The sequence below is a fragment of the Platalea leucorodia genome (assembly GCF_965183815.1).
Source record: "Platalea leucorodia genome assembly, chromosome: 9".
Classification (NCBI taxonomy): Eukaryota; Metazoa; Chordata; class Aves; order Pelecaniformes; family Threskiornithidae; genus Platalea; species Platalea leucorodia.
In genome coordinates this window covers 31,860,128-31,881,326 of record NC_138831.1, presented here as the reverse complement: position 1 = coordinate 31,881,326, position 21,199 = coordinate 31,860,128, and the positions used below count along the sequence as shown (strand labels likewise).

Genomic DNA, 21,199 nt, shown 5'->3' with positions numbered 1-21,199 from the left:
GCAGACATGAGGTAATCCCCCTGTTAGTAAACTGTTTTCAAATTGACAACACTCCCTGGCTCAGCAACAATGGCCTCGGCTGACGTTAAGGTGCACCTGTATCCCCAGGGCACGCGGATGAAGGGGGGTGGGGGGCTGTTTACCAGCAACCTCATTCAGTTCTCCTGCCAAGATCTGCAAGGCCTGAGAACACAACAGCTCCATTTTAACAGTGCCTCTATGTTCTGGCAGCCTCTGCAGCCCTTTCCGGTTCCTATTTACCTCATCCTACCCCGGAGAATAGGAAGCCCCCTTACTCACAGCTCAAGGATGAGGACCACATCCGTCTTGTTCTCGTAGATGTCATGCAACTTGATGATGTTGGCATGCAGAACCTGCTGCAGAATAGTAACCTCCCGTTCAATTTCCTCACGTCTCACTCCACGACGGCTGGCCCGACTCTGACGTTTTTTAATGAACTTAGCAGCATACTCCATACCAGTGCTTTTTTCTCGACATTTCTTCACTATAGCAAACTGGCCACTGCAAGGACAAGAAGATAACAAAAATTCTCTTAAAGCTTTCATATAATCACAGCTTCCCAAATAAGCCATTCATATACAAAGCTTGATCCTGTAACCCCTGAGCAACACTGCTAACCATACAAGCTTGTTCTTGGTACAATAGTGAGGACTGCCAGAATTCTGCAGTTAAAATCACCAGAGCATAACAAGGTAGACTCCTGCTGTGTCTGAAATTTAGCAAAACCAAGCAATGTCTGATAAGAAGGGGGGACAAATGTTACAATCTCTAAAATTTAAACAGTTCATGTTTAAATGAGTAAGATTTGCCTCAAAAGATTCGAATTACCACTCCTTCACTGGGTAATGCTTAAGGCATTCAAGTCCGCAACACACCACTGGATGTTCTGAAAGGACACACATGCATTAAAGTATTTCCCTTAAGAATCATCTCTCAGAAAAGAACTCAAAGGATTGATAACCCTTTGGAAATGTAGAACTGACCTCCAGTAACCAATTTTCAAATAAGAGAATTGTTTATTCATATTTCTGCACTTCACTTGATAGTTTAGCTGTAAATGTAACTGGAGTAAGTGCAGCTTTCTCACTGCACTTCAAGGACAAAGAATTTCCCACTGTACCAAATAGTAAAGTGGCTGCATTAAAACCTAGAAGGCATGTAGCTGCCATTTGCCAATAAAATTTTCCTAAAGTGGCTCTTAAAGTAAGACATTCCAGTCCAACTGTAAAATTTCCCCCTTGTCTCCTAAGAGCAAAACATTTGGAGGTCAAATGATTTACTCAAATAATAGTAACCCTGCAGATTGCAGCCTTATGTCAGTGGTGGGAACCTTTCAAGGTGAGACAGTTGTTACTGACTCTTCAATAGGGAAGTATGGGACCCTGTTTTGTTCTTCTTTGTGTGAGCTTTTCTTTCTTCACCATGCCCTTGAGAGGCACTGCTTGAACTTAGAGAAGGCACCATCTCCACAGCGTTGATGTTCCCTCCTTCTCACTCGTCTTCTGAAAAAATAACTGTAATCAAGCTGAGAGATGTCTTATCAAAATTAAGAAAGACAGGTGGTCTGCAGCTGAAGCAGAATTTGAGTAATACAAATTCTACATAAGGCAAGAATGTGGAAAGAACTGATTATTCAGAGGATCCTTTTGCTCATCCCATTTGGAAGGGACAAGGACAATTGTGTTGTGTCTTAGAAATGTTTAATCACACTAAAGTCATCACAGACATACAAACAAGGAAATTAAATCATAAGCTGTTACTGTGTGTTTGCATTTAGTCTACACAGGACATGTTAAGAGAGCTACTTCTACCTTACAAAAATTAAGGGGAAGGGATGGTGTGTAGCTAAAGTACTGGAGGGATTTGAGCAATCTGAATTCTGCCACAAAAGTACTGTATACCCTTTAGCAATTCACTTTTGCCCCATCAGCAAAACAGGAAAGAGACTTACTTTCTTCCACACAGTATGCCTGTGGATATTTGTACACTGCTTAGCACGAAGGTGTCTATCTCAGTTTGCTGCTACTGTAACAGAAATACTAAGGACAAACAGTGCTGTGCCATGCAACGTAACAGGCTCTTGTCCAAAGTGACTCCAGAAAGGAGACAAAAATCACACTTTCTTTTCATGAAGGATCACTTGGCAGATTTAAACAAACACCTGCAGCTTTTTAGGTTTGATTTAAATTTGTAACACAAATTAAGCAAAGAGTGGTGGGCATATAGATTTAAATATATATAAACTCCTTAGGTTGATTAATGAAGAGACCTAAATACCTGTTAGTCTGAAGTTATGTGAAACTTATATGGCTTGAGGTTTCATCAGAAACTCTAAACTTCAACTAGTCTTTACTAAAATCAAGTTAGGATAAAGATTTCTCACAGAATTCATACAAAATTGTCTTGTTAGCACACACACACTCTCCAATTCTCAAGTTTTCCTTAGATCTTAAAAAACTGAAACTCAAAACCTCACAGGTTTTAAAAAAAGAAAACCTAGGTTAAAGCACAAAAAGTATTGATGTTAATTCTTTCCAACAAAACTGAGGCAGACTCACTGCTCTCCTAGCGCAAGCACCTCCAGCTCAAGTAACAATGAGGAGTAAGAACATTTGGTCTTGACATAAACTTAAGTCAGCCCAAACATAAATGAGGTCAGTCCATTCCATTCAGGATGAGTTTCATTCATGTACTGCTCTCTCTCATTGCTCAAAGGGGAGCCCCGTATTTTCACTGATGCAGTGAATTCAATAACTTTCATACAAAGTATTAAAATAAACTACACTAATTTTTAAAAAAATATGTATGTTCTGATGAACCTTGTTGTACCTAGTGGCACTTCAGATTTTTTTATTACTTTACCTTTCCATAACTAACTACTAGTGCAGACCTGGACAAAATGATGTGTAAAGTACATAATAAAATGGGACGCTGAATTTGAGCTGGTGGAAAACAAGGAGCTCGTGGGGAAGTGTTGTAGTGGCAAGAATAACTGTCAAGCAAAATTACTCTAGCAGCAGCATTCAGAGATTGTGTTTGGTAAGTCTGTTGCAGGCTGCTGCTGACGAGTCTTGGAGCAATATCTCTGCAATAAAAGCTACAAGAGTATAAATGGAAAGAAAAGTTGACTGCTTTTGTTTGGACACTAGCTAAAGGACCTCATACCCCAGCTGAGTACATCTGTCATTTCAAGTAAAAGAACAGTTTATTACCACCCTAAACCTCCTCTGCCAGAAAATCTAAGCTGAGGGTTACTTCTTGTTATTTATTTTTCCATTGCTAGATTACAGGAGGGATTTATCAATCTCCCTTTTGGCAGAGGGAAAGAAAAAGAAAAGACCACAGAATCTGCCTTGCAAACAGGCCATGTATATACTGTTACAAACACTACCGTGGTGGTGAAGTGCACCAGATAGCTGGAGAATTGAGCCCATGGATAAGGTCATACGCTTCAGTCTGCTTTGTTTAAGTGCACAATGCATCTTGTGATAAGAGTGAGATGGAAAAGCTAGCAAGCTGTAAAGACAGAATAGGACTTCAGTTAAACAAATTTTGGCTAAAACTATTGCTTCACGAAGGCTGCATTTTGTTGTGGTAACTTGATATCAAAATGGGGGGGCGGGTTAAGCAATATCTGCAGAATCTCAGTAATTTGAAGGCAAGGAGCCCCAGCTCAAATCCGTGCTCCACCCTTTTCATAAAAATTGGAATGAAAAACATGGAAACTTTAAGTCTACCATATGCATATCCCATATCCTACCAAGAATTCCTTAGTCAGAAAAGGCTCAGCTTTTACCAATGAATATTTGATAGAATCATACTTTTGCAAAAATCATCAAAAATATTTCACTGCATTTCCACCATGGAGCAGAAATAAATTTTAAAGTTCTAGTAACCTATATGGCCAGGAAGCCACAGTCAACTAATAAATAAGAAACCCCTTAGAATACTGCAAATAGTTACCCTTGCCTGGCATGTGTAAAGCCTAAGAGGTATGCAAGATCCTACCACCAAAAGAACTACCTTATCCGAGCCCTTGTCTCCTCAGACTCACGAGTCTCTGCTGATGTCCAACCACTTTACAAACAGACAAACCAAGACAGTGAGCTCCTTTTTATACCCAAGAGCAGCCCTGTTCTCCCCTGCCACAATACACTGTATGTCTGAGATCACACTCTGCAAAAACTGGCAGGTCTCCAGACCCCGAATACACGTTTAGTATCGGGTATTTCCTTACTCCGGGCATTATATCCAGATTCGCAAGGAAAAGACTCATCTTACAGATAACCTTAACCTTTAGCTACTGTGATTTTATCAGCCAGGATCTCCTTATAAGAAAGAATCACAGACAAACTCATTAAGTGCAGCCCCCCATGACTGCACCATAGAAGCACTGAGCTGTTATTGTTTTCAATAGTATTATATCCTTCACTGGCTTGGTAAATGAGAGATGCAAGTACAGTTGGAACTTAAATTATGCAGCATACACAACAATTATATTCAGAACCTTATAATTATATAATGTACTTAGTGCTTCATTAACACAGACGTCTGGTGGGAATCTTAATGTCTTAAACCTACAAAGGCAAAGAAATTAAAAATTAAGGCTGTCACTTGGTGCTCGATTGCTCTCAAAAGCTAACACTCCATAGCAGAGGCAGCCTCTCATTCCGAAGGGCTCAAACAATGCCAGACAGCCTGAAGTACTTCTTTTTGGTTTTCATTTTCATACCTATACTAAACACTTCTCAAGGGGGAGGTAGGAATGGATGGGATGAATGTACTTATCTGGTTCGGAATAATCAATCACAAATGGAATAGAGACTGCAGCTATTTGTCAAATCCATTAATTCATTCATATTTCTGCCTCCTGATTTTATCATTACGTCCAAACCCTAGAGAACTTAAAAGAATGAAATTCCCACTACAAATCCCCAAATTTGCCTTAAACATTCTGCTAAAAGATTTCATTCTGTGGTGTTGAGAGCTGTTTGCATAAAACATGGTGGGTTTCATGGGTTTGTTTGTTTATTTTTTGCAAGACATGCATTTTGCTTGTTCCAGACTTTCTAAAGAGACATGATACTCATGTTGCTGTGTTTGCTTCCTTGAATTCTCTCTGGGGACATAAATTTTGCCAACAAAGTTCAGGGAGAAAATATTATTTTATGAGTGCTGATTTTGGGAATGAACGGTCACTTTTGCATTTAAAAAGTCCAGTGAAACTGTGGATTTTGTACATTTTTGTTTACTTAAAAGCTTACAAAAATAATGACACAGCATAGGAATTCGTGTGTTCTCCTTTTACATACTTAAGAGTCTGGGACAATTGTTCATCACAATACCCATTCCCTTGTAATCTACTATTTCCCGCCTGCATGTGTACCCATGAACACACATTCCACCTGCTCCTGTCACAGTCTATGCCATTTCTTTTGCGCCTAAAAAACAGGCTTTTGCAGACAGTCTTTACTGAGACAGTTTGTGATTTTACAATCACAGACACGCTTTAGATTTCTTGCTAACTATAGAGCTTGTAAAGTCAAGGACCAAGACAACAGCATTTCTGCACCTCCTAATACATCTGCGTTCAGAACATAAGAATCAAACAGCATCAGCTTCCCAAAACTTTCAATCTAGGCTAGGAAAAAAAAACTCTCTGACACCTGAGTTGACAGTACTGAGAAATTAAGCCATTTACATAATTTCACATGGGGGTCTGTGGCTGATCTTTGACTTGGAACTAAATTTCACAGCTCAGATGTCCAGATTTCAGCCACATGACTTTGCCAAAACTCATGTTTTTTTAGTATATCACTGAAATGAAGATAACTTGGATCATAAACAGCAGTATTTGCAACACACACAAGATAAGCTCAGAGACTGACACTTTTTTTTTTTTTTTTAAAAGAAATGAAGTTTGTTCCCTTTCAGAAATATTTTGGACAGCTGTACAACACCCTTGTCACAGATTCAACATAGGCTGTCCTCAATTGTGGTAACAGCTCAAGAGTATGAACAATAGCAGCTGCAACCTGTCAGTTATAATATAATTAGGTACAACATCAAATCTGTCCATCATTAAAAAGGGAATTTATCCTAGCAATGAAGACAACCTATTATTCACATTGCTACCATCATCTAGATTTGTCACTGAATAAGAACACAGAGACAATATTACTGGGTGGTTTTGGAGTCTATTTTCAGAGGCATGCTTTAGAGGAGCACAAGTTCAGCTTATTTAATTGCTGTGCAGTTCAGGAGAAGATGTGGAACGGACGTGGGAAAGAGAGAAACTGGACAATCCAGAATAACAGGATAACTTCTTGCTCTTTTTTCAAAGTTTATTTTTAATACTGGTTCTGGAGAGTAATGCTCTCGGGCAGAATTTGACATGAGAGTGACAGAAGTGCCGCCTGCCAGTTTTGAATGGCTCAATGCATAACAGTGGTGTAGCTACAGAGCATTAGAATAAAGAGAGCCTTTAAGCAACTGTTTGTATACGTATGTGTTTATACGAATCTTCCTCTGATATTCCAGAAACACCACATCGCTGAGTAGCTGTTATGAAATGCTGAAAATATGTAAACAAAATACTGAGATGACAGTACAGGTTACCCGACTCCAGTCAGGCTCTCTGCGGCCAGAGCAGGGAGAAGTCAAGAAGCTGACTCTGTCTGTCATTTGAGAAGAGCAAACCATTTCTTCACCAAATACCAAACATATGTTCCCTTTCTGCATGTTCAGTCTATTTCTTTCTGCCCTGTCCATATTCATCTTAATTTCATTCATTAAAGAATTCTAAAAAAAGAGGATTTTTATTATTATTATTTTTTGGTAGTTGTTAAAACTGGAAATTCCCGTAAAATAGATGATACATTAGAACGTGTTGACAGATACACTTTACACTGAAATATGTTTTCAAGCAGTTCTTTGAAAAATTAGTGAACCTGGCAAAGGACAGTGCTCCGGCATTCTGCCAGTCAAGAGGCAACACTCAATTCCCTGGATGAGCCATGGAACAGATTTGCAAGGGATTTTAGGCAGCAACCTCCCACTGACTTTAACGGTAATTAGGTTCCTACACACTTGATGGAAAATAACACCTTAGTCTTTCTGTACTTAATTTCCCAAAGTCTGTAAAATGCAGGTAATGCTACTGGAAAAATGAAATAAAATTATAAGGGGTAAGCATACAGCTGGACCTACAAATTAATTTCATGTCTCTAGACATCATTAGAATTGCAATTATAATCATTCATATTTTTATCCACTAGGTGTTACTGTACAAGAATACATGACCAAAAAGGAAACTAAAATAAAAACTAACAGCATCTCAACCAGTCTTTTAACTGCCTAGATTCACATGCAGACTACCGCAAATGCAAGATAGTTTAACCTTTCTTTTCACAGAGCACCTGCAAACTCAGTTGGGGATCTGAGCATTTAGTTGGGATTCCTTTTGTTTGGGAGGCGTTTGCTTGAGGCTGGCGTTTGCGATGAGAAGCCGCTCAGCTCAGCAATGCCAGCAGTACATGGCCAGGCTGTTGGATGGGTGCAATCACGGCCTATGGCACAGAGCAAAACAGCAATACTTTTTCCATACAGTTTTTTTTACTTGAATGGTGCCATAGATATCTATTATTCTTTTTTGATGTTGGTTTTGACCTACAGCAGGTGTAGGGAGGTGAAAATTTCAGAAGAGGTGAAAGTTTCCTCTTTTCATTTGAGAAGAACAGAAAACAGCAATCTAAAGTACACCAAGCTACAGCAGTATGAACATGGCAATACTGAGAGCAACACATTTGGTATTGCTGCACCAGATGGAAAAATTCATTAAACTAGAGTGGACACAGGCAAATGCTTTTAAGGGAAGTGGAGATGACCTTCCATTCCCCTTGCTCTTCTCCTCCCTCACGTTTTGGTTTTGGTTATTATGTTTTAACAAGGTTACACCGAGCTCTTGCTAGCCTACTTCAGTTCTTGCTCAGATGTGCGCTTCTCTCAAGATTGAAGCTGAGCTAAAGCAACTATGGTTGGTATGCCAACCAGCTGGTTTTAACAGCATAATTACATTCCCGACAACGTAAGGGCCTTGAAGGAAACTTCTCACACCAGAAGCCTCAGAGCCATACAATGTAGGAAGACAATAAAACTCAAGCCTGATCGCAATTCAGAAATAGATTAGTTACTGAATAGATTGGTTACTGGGAAGGTAAAAGACACACTGGAGAACTTTCACATTTTTGAGTGATCCTGTTTAAACTGCTTCCTCTCCACATACTGAGGAAAACAGAAACACCTAGGTGCTGAGCTCAGCTTGGTCAGAAAGTGGGGCTGCCTCAAGCACGTCACTTCATCCATCTACCTTACGGCAATCCCTTGAAAACAGCAGTCATATCCATGGGACAGAACTAAATAGTTCTGACTCGTGTTTACATCAAATTACAAACACACAATTCTGATTTAAGATGACCTTCTATAGAAGAATAGGGTAAATGTTTCAGTCTCACAACATCCTTCCCCACTACCCAAAACATGCTCTATGTATCTAAAAGCAAGATTTGGAACACAACATACACAAGGCGCCATACCCTAAAAAACAACAGCCTACTAAAGGAAGGAGCTTACAGGAAAACTGAAAAAATGAGCTTTCACAATGTAAGATGTTCAGTTTGAATAAAACCAGGGATTTTACATTTGTCCTTTTTTCTTCACATTTAAGACATTCAGTTGTGGGAATGCAAGCCTAAAAGGGTTTATTTGCTATTACAAACCCTACCCCAAACAAAGACAAATGATGTAATTCACATATGTGGCTGCCTGTGCTTAGGAAGCCAAAACACAGCTTAGAGATCTAATTTTAGGTTTACTAGACTTTGCAAAGTTTGCCAGTCGTTGGCTCTCTTTCTCTAATTGGATGATAAATTATGTTTGGTCCCTTGACAGCAAGAAAAAAAAAAATAAATGACACCCTATCCAGTGTCATATATTCTCTGAGCTCTGAGTCAATATGATATCTTTAACCCTGAAAATAATTTTATTTATGTTTACTGAGGTTACTTTACAGTCTATGTCATAAGCCAAGTCAGCTTCACCTTCTGTTAGCACGACATTGTCTTTTCTTCAGTGAATGAGCTTTCAGCATCCTTTGCTTTGATTTTGCATAATCTACAGTTAGAGGCGAGTAAAAATCCTAAAAATATATTATGAAATCATCATGTGTACATTCTTAAGTTAATATACATAAACATAATCGCAGATAAGAGTGTCTAGCTAACCTGAATACATGACTTCAAGAGGCTGCCTTTAGAGTTCAGACACAATGGTTTATTTAGTTTCAGCAAAGAAAGGTCATTTATTCTCAGTTACAACAATTGTTTTTACGTCAACAGTTTTGTTCATCATGCCATTTCGCCACTATTAAATTCAGATTGGTTTTAACTGGCAAGCTCAAGCTTAGAAAGTCTGCATCTTATTACTTTTCCATCTTTTTCACTCCTATTTCTTTTTCTTGGAAAAGCTACACTAATAATTTTATCCTTTCATGGTTCCATTTTTGTTAACTTTCAAAGCAAAGCCCTTGAGAATTCTTGCTCAATGCCTTTCTTAAAAAAACTCAAACCCAGAAAAGCTGTTTTCCTCTCAAATTTAAGTGATCAGAGCAATTGCTCTACTGCAGGTAATTTTATCAAGCTAAATACTCTCCTCCCTCTTTCCTTACACTTCAGAGGTGACTTCTGCTAGTCATAATTGCACTGGCATGCTCTTCCCAGCAGAGAGGACAGGAGTCTGTTGGTAACTTCTACAATTCATTTGTATGCTCTCACCTTATTTATGAAACACAGCTCAACCAAAGGCCATGCAAGCTTTACAAAATATACGCATAAAAGTACTTTCAGGAAAGTTTTTTGTAGGAAGTCTGTGGTCAGGGCCATAAAGAACTGGAAGCCTTCTGTAAATGGACTATAGGAATAATTTGTAGCATGTTTTCTTTTTTATAGACCTTTTTTTTTTTTGTAGACTAAACCAGGATTTGGTACAGCAGAAATTTAATCTAAGGAGTAAATAAATAGTATGTCCGACAGCACAGTATTTACAAAGAAGCTAGAGTACGATAGCTAAAACAACAAAACGGAAATCCTAGCATGGCAAGGTCACTGAAGGGAAAGTACCTTGCTGTTTCCATAAGACTTTATGGAATGAAACTAAAAAACCCCAAAACCTTAATCTGTTAAATACTCTGTTGACACCTCTTATAACTTCATAAAGAGCTTTAAAAATAAAATTGTCACAAATGTCACTGTACTTCTCATTTAAGTTGCAAATAACAAGCGAGTTTTCATTTGTTTGTTTGTTTTTCCAAACAAAACGCAAAGTGGCAGCTACACAGAACCTGAACTGTGGCAGATGCCAGATTATGACAGAATGATCTAAAACTTTTCTTAATAGAGCATTTAACAGGAATTTTGCTTGGCTACTAAAAAGTAGATAAATTATTCATGTATGTGAAAGATACAGAAGTAAAACCAATTCACAATATACTATGGCTCTATTTTGAACCTTTTACGCAAGATTATAATAGAAATATCACTAACTTATCACAGCACTGTGATATAGACCAGAAGAAAGGTTTTATAATATGAGAAACAAGTAACACAACTTCATTTCAGGCTCACTAAGTGCTTGGGCAGTGTCAGGGTGACTTCTAACCAAACCAGTTAATGTTACAGAGAGAAGTGTGTCAATACCACTACTCTAATAATATGCTATTTTTTTAAACCTAATGAGATGCACTATTTTATATAGAAAGAGAAAAAAAAAAATCAGCTGCCACTTTTAAACACACCGGCATTTTCACTCACAACTCAAGTTTTTGCTGATTGTATAGTACTGTAGAATACAGTGACTTTACAGGGTAAGTTTCAATATTCACAACAGGGAAGTGCTGAGCACCTTTGGATGTATGCTGTGTCTGATAATGTCACTGTCTGGCACCTTTCATCCACATCTCTTTACAGCTCATGCAAAGGTAACCAACACATCCTGGCCCAAAGACGATCTCTGTGTCCACTGCCAGGGGAGAGTCAGAACAGTAGAGGAATATGGACTCAAACAGAAGGATCAAGTTTACTGGAATAAGGAGAAAATAAACCATCTGAAATTCAAAGCAAGATTTAATAAACCTTATGTTTCTGAACAACGCTATGAATTGTAACAGGCTATCAATAAAGTAACACATTCTCTGCATTACAGCCAATTAATGCCTTAAACACCATTTTGGGTCATTAGCCCTGAGTCACAAGAAACCATGCCACCTACTGAATCATCACCAGCATCTCCTGAAGCTGTTAAATAGTTCTGGAAACTTCCCAATCATGCAGCAACAAGCAATGTGGCCCTTATCAGCTCCTGAGGTTGGAGGAGCAGAGTCTGCAGTGATATAGCACAAGCCCAGCAATTCTGGCAAGTTCCTGATAGCCTGGCAAGCATTTTATGTCATCTGAAGCTCAAGAATAAAATGGACATGATAAAAATTTTTCCCCACTTATCACACTTAGCTTTTAGGTTGAATATCAGCTCTCAGAGTGGTAATGAACAGAGTCCAGAGACCTACGGAAGGTCAAAGCTGACTCATGCTCAGCAGGAATAGCTGATTTGATAAGCTGTTCCTCCTGCTACGTGGATCAACACCAGCGCATACGTAATATGCATGCAGAAGGTTAGCTCACTTTGTGTTTCAAGGTCCAAATCCAGCTAGATATGGACTGAATGTAATATACCTGGGAACAGACAAATTGTAAGAAGGTAGCAGTATTATGGTTAAATGGTTAAATGATTTTTCTCCTTCCCCACATATGAAACAGATGGAAATCATGCTGGCATTTTAATCAAGAATTTAGGAAGTTATCTGTAAGGCCAAAACCACAAAGGGTTGCTGAAACTCCCCCTTTTACTGCTCGTTGTGGATTCTTCTGGTCTGCCAAAATAAGAGGTGGAAGTTATCTCCTCATCTTATTTAATCTTTACTATTTATTTACTATATTGAAGTAAACAATCTCCTCCAGCAGCAGAACAGCACAGAAGCTACATTATTTGTTCCCTCTGCTCTTCCTAGACAGGAAACAGACAGATCAATGGCAATTCTCTCTTTGTGAGGATTATAGATCCACAGAACTCGGCTACTGAGGTTAACTACTCTTGCACAGAAGCTGTAGATTCTGTAGTAAGTAAAGATTACAAGTCCTGGCTTTAGGATACACAGTCACCCATTTATGGTGTAACTGAATCTGCATTATGGGCTGCCCAAAACAGGCCAGTGACTCTAACACAAACATGCTGGCACTAGATAGAACAAGTCTAGCTATTTCAGTGATTTTATATGTCTCTCCTCACCAAAGCATCACTGCGCGTCATGTTCAGCTATTACAACAGGTTTTCACTCTGGTTCAAAACCATTGATGTAGAGTTTTAACAATGATTAATAGATATCAGCTGAGCTAAATTAAGCTTAACCATCAGACAAGTACCTGCAAGCCCTGTTCTGCATAAGATGCTAATAATTTGTCCAATGCTTTATTATTGTTAGTCCAGTGGTGAGCTGCACTATGTTTATTTTATGTGTATTTTTACTCATAAGTAACATTTTTCATTTCAAAAGCATGGAATGAATACCATACAGAGTCTATTTTCTCAGCTGTTCAAATTTCCATCTGTTTTATACTGCAATGCAAAGTGGAAAAAATAGTTTTATTTTTACAGAAATGGCAAAGCAAAGACTGAGATTAGGCTTAATATTCAGTGGTTAAAGACATTACTGAATTTGAGCTTTCTGAGCACTACCCACTGGGGTTGCTCAGCTCTAATTATACTTTCAAAGCCAGATACAAACTGGGGAGATACACTGAGATCACTTCCATCATCAAGATGAATACTGGTAATAAGAAATTCACTTGAAAAAAAATGCATGACTGTTACTAAGTAAGGCTAAGGCTAGTTCTATATTACCAAGGCCAGTTCTTCTCAGTTACTGTAGGTAGAGCAGCTTTATTATTAGAAAAACAAACAAACAACAAAAACTCCCACTATTTTCTCTGCACTTTCTGCAACAAATCAAAGATTTTGGAAACAGTTCAAAGAACACTAAAAACTAGCAGGGAAATCTGTTTGAAAAGGAAAAAGCTAAGATCACTCACTCTGCTAGAAGGAATAAAAAATTAAAAAACCAGTGACTGTATCAGACAGCCGATTGCAATCATAGTGATGGTGATCAAGTACCAGATGCCAAAACTGTTTCAACCAAAGATTCAGTATACATCAAAACACATGGCATAGAAGATTTCTGTAACAAGAAATAGTAGTAGAGGTACTGGTTAGTGCTCAATAATTAAACTTACGTTTTGTATCAAAAGCAAAGACTTGCTTTGTGCGTGTGTTATAGGAAAAAACAATCCAAGGTTATTCTTCCAAATTTAAAGAACTAATTCAAATTATGAATTAATCTAAGAACACAGTTAAGGTTCGTCTGAGAAAGCCCAGTATTGAAAAATTTCTATAGATAGAAAAAACATTCCTGGTATGAAGATATGGTGCAACGTGTGTTAAGGGTAAATTTCCTAGCTGCAATCACACCCCTCTGTTTACCAGGGAGTCCACGTAGCTGGATGACATGACTTTTTATCATAGATTTCCAAGTTCCTCCCCTACAAAGAATACTTTTGTTATCTCAACTTTTTGTTTTCATTATGTAAATAAATATTTACTAGTTACAGTGTCAGAACAGCGATTATGTGCCAGGCCCCAAGGTCCCATTAGCACTGGTAAAATGTTGCATTTGCTGTCCTTTTAAGCTTCACCCAGAAAAAAAGGTTTCACCTGTCTCAGTGAGCAGAGCTAATCCTCCACACACAAGGCAGGGAGGAGGCAGGAACTTATACCTGGAGAGGGGGGACTACAGGAGGCACGATAGGCCATCGATGAAAGATTTAATTTGGCTTTAATTATGAAATCATTATAAAAAAAAAAAAACCAAACACACACAAGAAACATGAGGAAACAACTACGTAGTGATATTTTAGCACATACAGCAGAAAATTCTTCACAGTGAAATACAGACCATCCTAACATGCAGAGAAATGTCACAGCCTTGCTGTAAAATTAATTTGCACAGTCTAAGTCCGATCCACTCATATTTAGCTCACCTTTTGCATTCACCAGGCATTAACTAGGGCTTCTAGAAACTCTTTAGGCATAGGACTGCACAGAAAACAGCCATCTCAATACACTAGTTTCCACAACTTCAGCTTGTTTTTCTTGTCAGAAGAAAAGCTCTTACAATTTTAAAGACATGCCCAGCTGCCTTCCTCAGAGGCCACCATGCTTGTATCAGCAACAAACTGTCTTTCCCAACAGAGAGGATTTCAAACTAGCAAGTGAACAAAATGCTTTTCCTGTTTCTCATGCATACTGAAAGACTTAGTTTTGATTTCCTATGAGGATCAGTTCATCAGACTATGCATCTTGTATCCATATAAGATCTCCTACCTCTGCAGAACACAGCAAAGCCAGGCAAAAGCTGAAGAAAGTCAAGGCTAGAGATGAGCATAGCTCATAGACAGGCAAAAAACTGGAATGGCAGATGGTAAGGCTGGCACACATTGTGGAGGAAGGCAGAGCCCCTTCCCTACAGTGAAAGGACTATAATGAAAGAAAGAGGGAGACTTCCTTACCCAGAAACATCACTCCAAGGTTCGTCTCTGTTGAGCATGATCTAAGTCCTTGCATGTTGCAGAGAGCTGAGCTGCAGTGAGCAGGACACTCTCGGGACACTGCAGTGCCAGTCTCGCACCAGCCGGCAGGAACACCCTTCCTCAAGGGGCACTGTCATTAAACACTTCCGGACAAGCTCCGTGACACTTCCTACCCTCAGCCCAGCCTTGACATGTAACAGTGACACTGCCCAGAAGGCACAAATGTCAACAGCTCTCTACAGCCTGGCTGGCAACACATTTGGGTAATAGATTAATGACTCTATGGTACAACCTTTTATGAATTACACTGCGCATCTCTGAAATTCTAGCACTCTCTGTGCACCTACCCCCATCATCAGTGTTTGCTAGTACAACTGGAAAAGGCTCCTGCAGGTTTGTACAAGAACTCCTTTTGTCCAGCTAGACAGAACTACCCATCCAAATCACAAGTCCTGAGACATTTTGTTAAAAGGCTCTCCAGTGAGCTTATTGCTGCAGCTTTCCTGGGAACTACACCACTAGGCTCAGTAGGCCAGTTCCTCCTTCTCTTGGCCTGCTTTGGCCCCAATTTAAGAGCTTCCATTCTTGGTTGTCTCTCGCTGCCACCTCCCTTGTGACAAGAACCAGCGGTTATTTGACCTGCTGCATATTCCCAAGAAGTCAAGTTAGCCTTCACTCCCTCACATTTTTCAAGAAGCATTTCCACTGCTTTGGCATGCTGTTAGAGTGATCTGCTACAAACATTCCTGCAAACAGCTTAAGCCAGGATCCTCCTCGAAACAGGCAAAACTGTTAATAGGTTTCTTACAGAGTTTATCAAAAACAATTGTAAAGGATGTAGTTTGCCATTACTTGAATAAAAGCAACATTTAGCAATATAAACTCATATTTGAGGAGGGATTTTGAAAACATTCTACAGAAAATAATTTTTTAAAGTATCCATTTTTGATCAACACAGAAAGAAACTTAACCTGCCAGAAAGTCTGATGGCCTTCAAAGAGTGATAGCATTAAATGCCTGGGAAGACTGTATAAAGTCCTCCCAAATCACACAATCTACTACCCTTGAGGGAAGGGGAAAGAGAAGAGAATCTTCTAATACCTCCACAGACACGGATTACTTTATACCGCATTGCTTTCTAGCTCTTCTAGACTTCCAGACTAACTAGTGTAACTGAGGACTTTTTACATAAATATCCCTATAACATATTCATCTTCAGTTACGTTTTTCTAAACTCTCCCCTTCTCGTCATAAATTTCAAAAAATAAAAAAATGAATGTTTCAATATTCTATCAATATGCTGTATTATAGATCTTAAAAGGGTTCTTTTTTATTTTAAAATGTTGAAATTTACTAAATTTACTCTAGAGGCTCTTCCTCTTTTCAGGCTCCCTTTCAGCTATTGCTAGAGAACCTCAGTTCCCACAGACTTCACACCTGCAAACTGACTGATGTTATCTTGCAGGAAGTAACTTTAAATATACATATATGATAATTAAGTATTGTACTCATTCAGCATAGGCCATGCTAAGCTTCCCAAGTGTGGCTGCTAGAACAAACAAGCCCATCAGCAACTTCTTTTCTTTAATGCCACATGCCTGATTTCTTCCCTGTATGTACCCTTTGGAGAAGTTGAAAAACAGAGGTGTAAACCTAAGATTAATATTTGAAAGATTGAGGCAATGTTGGAGCTAGGCAGCTAGTTACAGCACACAGCTGCAGCTATGGAAAACCTGCTCCCCCTTTCTGCAAAGAGTTCTCTCTCACATCATTGCCTTGGCACAGGAGACAACTGCATCCACCATCCTTTGAGTTGCTTCTAGCTCAGCAGTAATTCTGCGAACGATCTGGTTGAGAAGTCCACAAATGCGTCGTTTGCAGGCTTTTATACAGCTGGATCTGAAGAGCCTTTGCTGCAGCTACCTTCAATGCTGCACAGTGACAGGAAGGGTCTAATTTCACCACCAGACCAGATATATCTAAGCCTTGCAAAGGAGCATTTGCAGTATACAATAGCAGCCTCCTTTCCTAAGTGCTGTGCAAAGACTTTCAGCTAAACAGGTGCTGGCTCTGTCCGTGAGATCCTGTATTTTAACTTCAGACTGAGTCCAAGCTAAAACAAGCATTAGGCCTGTATTAATTGAGAACTTTTGTTCTCAAGAAATCACAAACTCAGGATGACACAAACAGGACAGACTCTTCACAGCTGTTGTTTGAAAACCTTTGTTTTGTAAGTGACTTCTGTTGCCAGAATAATAAATGAATCCTTTTACCTGCCTGGACCTGTCAGCAACTAACAGCTTGTTGCAAACATGCTGAACTAATAAAAGGCATCTACAGGTTCTAAGGGCATCAGTCAGCACTGAAAAAGATTCTTGCATTTCAGTCACCACAACCTGTGTAGTGTGTTATTTTTCTTCTAACAAAGCAAGATATCATTTGTCACTGGCCCTCAGTAGTTACTGCTCAGAAATATAGAGGCATGATAACCCAGTGACACTCCACATATAACACACAGTTGAAACAAGGTCTGCAGAGCTCCTCACAAAATCTGAAAGTGAAAATGCACTGACAAAGACAGTGCGACATTATATTTATGGGCATGTGTAAAGTATACAGCTTGAATGCATTCAGAGTAAGGGAGCTAATTCCAATCTTGCTGCCCATTTCTCACAATTTACAATTACAGGGCTTTCCTTGAAAAATCATAACAAGCAGCAGAGGTCTGCTTGTTACAATTTGCCTATTTCCTTCAGGTCTTTCAGGGAACATTTTTGCCTACAGACCTCAGTACCAAGTGGGCTTGGGTTTCTCATCTACAAGTAGTATGACATGTAAAATGCTGGGAACTAGAACACGGTTTTGTAGTGGAGTTTAATACCCTTTTGTCATGTGAGGATGGCACCTGCTCATGTATATACCGACTCCCTTCTTCTGGCCTATCTAGGAAAGGTCTTTCTTGCAGAGAATATATCCATTAAAAAAGGTCCCAATTCCAGATTCCATGCCTGAGTGTAGTCTCCTCTAAACCCAGCCCATCACCCGACAGGACTAGCTCCATGGCATAACCCTGGGACCAGCTGTGTTTCTATGACATGCAGCCAGGAAAGGAGGAAGGCTGCTGTGACCATGCAAGCCTTTACCAGTCTGAGGCCTCTCAGGCAGATTCAAACACCAAGGGCAGCCTTTACCAGGTTGTTTCAACTACGCTGCTCCATTCAGAAGGCCTAATAACTATCCGCTTGAAGGGAAGAGTGAGGTTCATTATCTCAAAAGACACTGGATTTCCAAATCCAATTCAGGAACCAAAGTAAAAATATGCTACTCAGTTTCCAGTTTCTCATTTTAGCAGTTTGACTGTTACAGCACACACTAGGGCCTCCTAGGTTCAAAAAAGCACACCTTGTACACCCTGCATACATACACTGAATTCCTTTACTGCTCACTGTTGTCAGATTTTCACTTTCAGGCTGATGTTCTCAGGACCAGTCAGTACTCAAAAGTAAGCAGTTACAGAAAATTTAATAGTTGAGGCCTTCCAGAGAGGGAAGGGAATGAAAAAAAACAAAAACAAAATCAAAAACAAACAAAAAACCCCACAAAAACCCCCACCCAAACCTAAAAAACATCTCCCCTTAAAAGAAATCTTCTCAACAACTCTACAGATGAAGTAGCTGGGAGAGGAAAAAAATAAGATTTGGCAGGGAAACAGCTTCAACTGAAGTGTTTTAATGTAACTAAATTATCGGCCCTTGAAAAAGGGTAATTGCACATACACAGTCATTTATCAAAACCAACTGCCAGACGTTGGGAAAAAAGCCAACATGTGTATAGCCCTAATTTAGCTATTTGCATATTAAAAAGAAAATCACTGGAGGGTTGGACACTGAATGGAAACCAGCTAGCCTCACCCAGAGCACTGTATGTTGCTAAGTGACTGGGGGAGCCCTGTGTCATCCAGCTCACAAACCCAGCAGAGTGTTTAAGCAGGTGCTTATGGTTATGCATGGTAATAGTCCATTAACTCCGCCTATAATTAATACCTGCAGATAAGCCTTTGTAGATTAAAAGCTATATACAGGTATTAACCAGTCCAGCTGAAATTTTGACAGGTAAATCTTTTCAGGAATACATACACAATGTTTTGCAGGCAGATATGAACGTGTTCTGTCAGTACTCAGAGCCAGCTGAAAACAACAGTGCTGTGCAGCACTGTTCAAAACAAGCCAAATTAAAGCGCTGCGTCTATGACGACAGCACCGTGGGTTCCTGTTTCCTAGCTGGTTCAGAGAACAGACAGGTGAACTCAGTCTAAAGCACAGACACAGATAACACCTATCTACAAAAGACAATGTAAACATACCTTTTGTTGTCCCAGTTGCAAGAAAAGAATCGTGAGAAATAGTTAGCACACTTAAAAAAAAAAAAATATCCAAAGTGCAATTTTTGCATAAGGATGTGTTTCTATTGTTGTATATTGTAATTGATTTAGGCTATTATGCACAGTCATTGTTTTAAGATGTGGCAAATATCCCCATGTGTCAGCTTTTAAAATAGTGTGGTATCATCAGTACAAACTTACCTTCCTAGCTCTTCCCCAATTTCATAAACATCCTCCACCTTCTGTTGCTTGAACAAAGCCATATTTGGACTTTTCATTGATGCACAAAGATGATGCAACTAGAATATTGAGAAAGAATGACATTCGTTACGATCTTCCAACAGGCAAAGACTCACTAAAACACATTTCTGGTATAGTCGCTTTGAATCCATTGCAGATCATTCATAGCTAAAGTTACCACTGTGAAGAGGGTTCTTGCCCCTCACTGAAGTACTTGAGCATATACTTAACCAAAAGCACAGAACACACCTTAAAACATAAATGTGACGGAAGTAAAGCAACTAATTAATAACTTCACAAACTTACGGACAATAAACCATCCACACTACACTAAAGAGAGCAAGCATGAGAATCAGCATTACAGGCTTCTTCATTAAAGTGTCAGCAGGCAGACCACGAACCAAGGAGACCACAAGGCAGAGCTTCCTTTTTCTCATGTCAGGCAGTGTTTCTGAAGAACACAGGCAGGAGAGCAAATGGAAATCTGAACTACTGCTGCAAAAAGGCACTGTGATTCTGTCTACAGAGTTTTCGGTGCAACATCCTTCATCACACACGCGGTGTTTCAAAGGACAAAAACAGGAGCAGCATTTGTTGCATGCATTACTCTGTGTAACTGTGAAATCTGTTTCCTGAACACAGTCTTTTAAGTTGATAAGCTCTGTGAGGTCTGGAAAGACAAGCCTCACATTGGTGCATTTGAGGATCTGGAAGTGCATTATGCTGTACTGCTTTTGGAAGAGAAGATCAGAGATCACATTATTTCTTGGGATACACGCACAGAGCAACATACGTTATGTTAACACAATAGATTTTAACACCATAACTGGTTGACCAGTTTACAACATGTTTGGTGTTTCCTGTGTAGATAAACACTAGCATTAGCCTCAATGGCCCAAACAACATCCACTATTTAGATCAGAATGTGTAAAGTAGCTGCAAGGCTTCTAGCATCACCATAAAATCTAACTACATTGAGCCATATAGTTAATCTCACACATCTGTAGGCTTCAGCACCATATCTGTACTCCTCAATGTAATTTATATTTTCTTATGAATCCCAGATGCTGCTTGCTTCAGATGCACTGGGGGCTTCCAGGGTTCTATATTTCTATACAGCTCCTGCAAGTTTTTAAATAGCAGTCTTTGACATCTGACTGTGGCGCACTGCGAAGCATATTTCACAAGCAAACAAAGCTATATTTTGATCCTTTAGAAATAAGCTCAATTCAATGGTGCAAGACGATCCAGCTATTTTGATAAATAAGCAGACTTCTTATAAAATAGGACAAAGTACCAAAGAGCAATTGCAGCGTTCCTGCCAAGTTGAAATGCACATATTTTTTAAGATTTTTCTCTAACAAAAGCATATACCATAAGCAGCAAATACATTGTCAAAATCTAACAACTTGTCAAAAACGCACCGAGCTTTTGTCATGCGCTCACCTCAAAAAAGACTGGCTGCTTTGTTTTCCCCCTCTCTTTTTATAAATCATTAGCTTCTAACACATGGGAGGCATGTTGAGCATCAATTTAATTCCTTTCCAAATATGCTCCTTTTATTGCTTCAAAGGAACAGAAATAGTCTCATAGCTCTTCCACACATATATTTTTTGGCTGATGTTAGCAAAACCTACATGTTAGGACAAAAATTATTCGACTGCTTTATCTGAAGCAGAAAGACTACTGCATCAACACTTACACTGATATTAGCTGGGAATAACATTCACTCTTTCAAAAAACAGTAAGTAAAGGGGTATCAACAAAATCAGACGTCCCTCTATCAGGTGCTCAGCACTAGTTATAC

General features: G+C 39.2%; 2 protein-coding genes across 3 annotated transcripts in view; both read right to left on the bottom strand.

Annotated features, from left to right (window-relative positions):
- The window catches only part of DAPK2 (death associated protein kinase 2), a 39,733-nt gene extending 20,296 nt beyond the window's left edge, over nucleotides 1-19,437 (bottom strand). Inside the window, exons 1-2 of one of the 2 annotated variants that reach the window (XM_082321941.1) lie at nucleotides 19,354-19,431; nucleotides 301-522 (exon numbers count right to left, since the gene is read on the bottom strand). In XM_082321941.1, coding sequence (XP_082178067.1) covers nucleotides 301-522; nucleotides 19,354-19,430 — 299 coding nt within the window. In that variant the 5' untranslated portion in view covers nucleotide 19,431. Of the gene's footprint in view, nucleotides 1-300; nucleotides 523-19,353 lie in introns of both variants that reach the window. The other variant, XM_082321942.1, reaches the window with a different exon arrangement.
- The window catches only part of TBC1D2B (TBC1 domain family member 2B), a 49,799-nt gene continuing 47,963 nt past the window's right edge, over nucleotides 19,364-21,199 (bottom strand). Inside the window, exon 14 of the mRNA XM_082321932.1 lies at nucleotides 19,364-19,451. The gene's annotated coding sequence lies outside the window, so the exon portion shown is untranslated. The remainder of the gene's footprint in view (nucleotides 19,452-21,199) is intronic.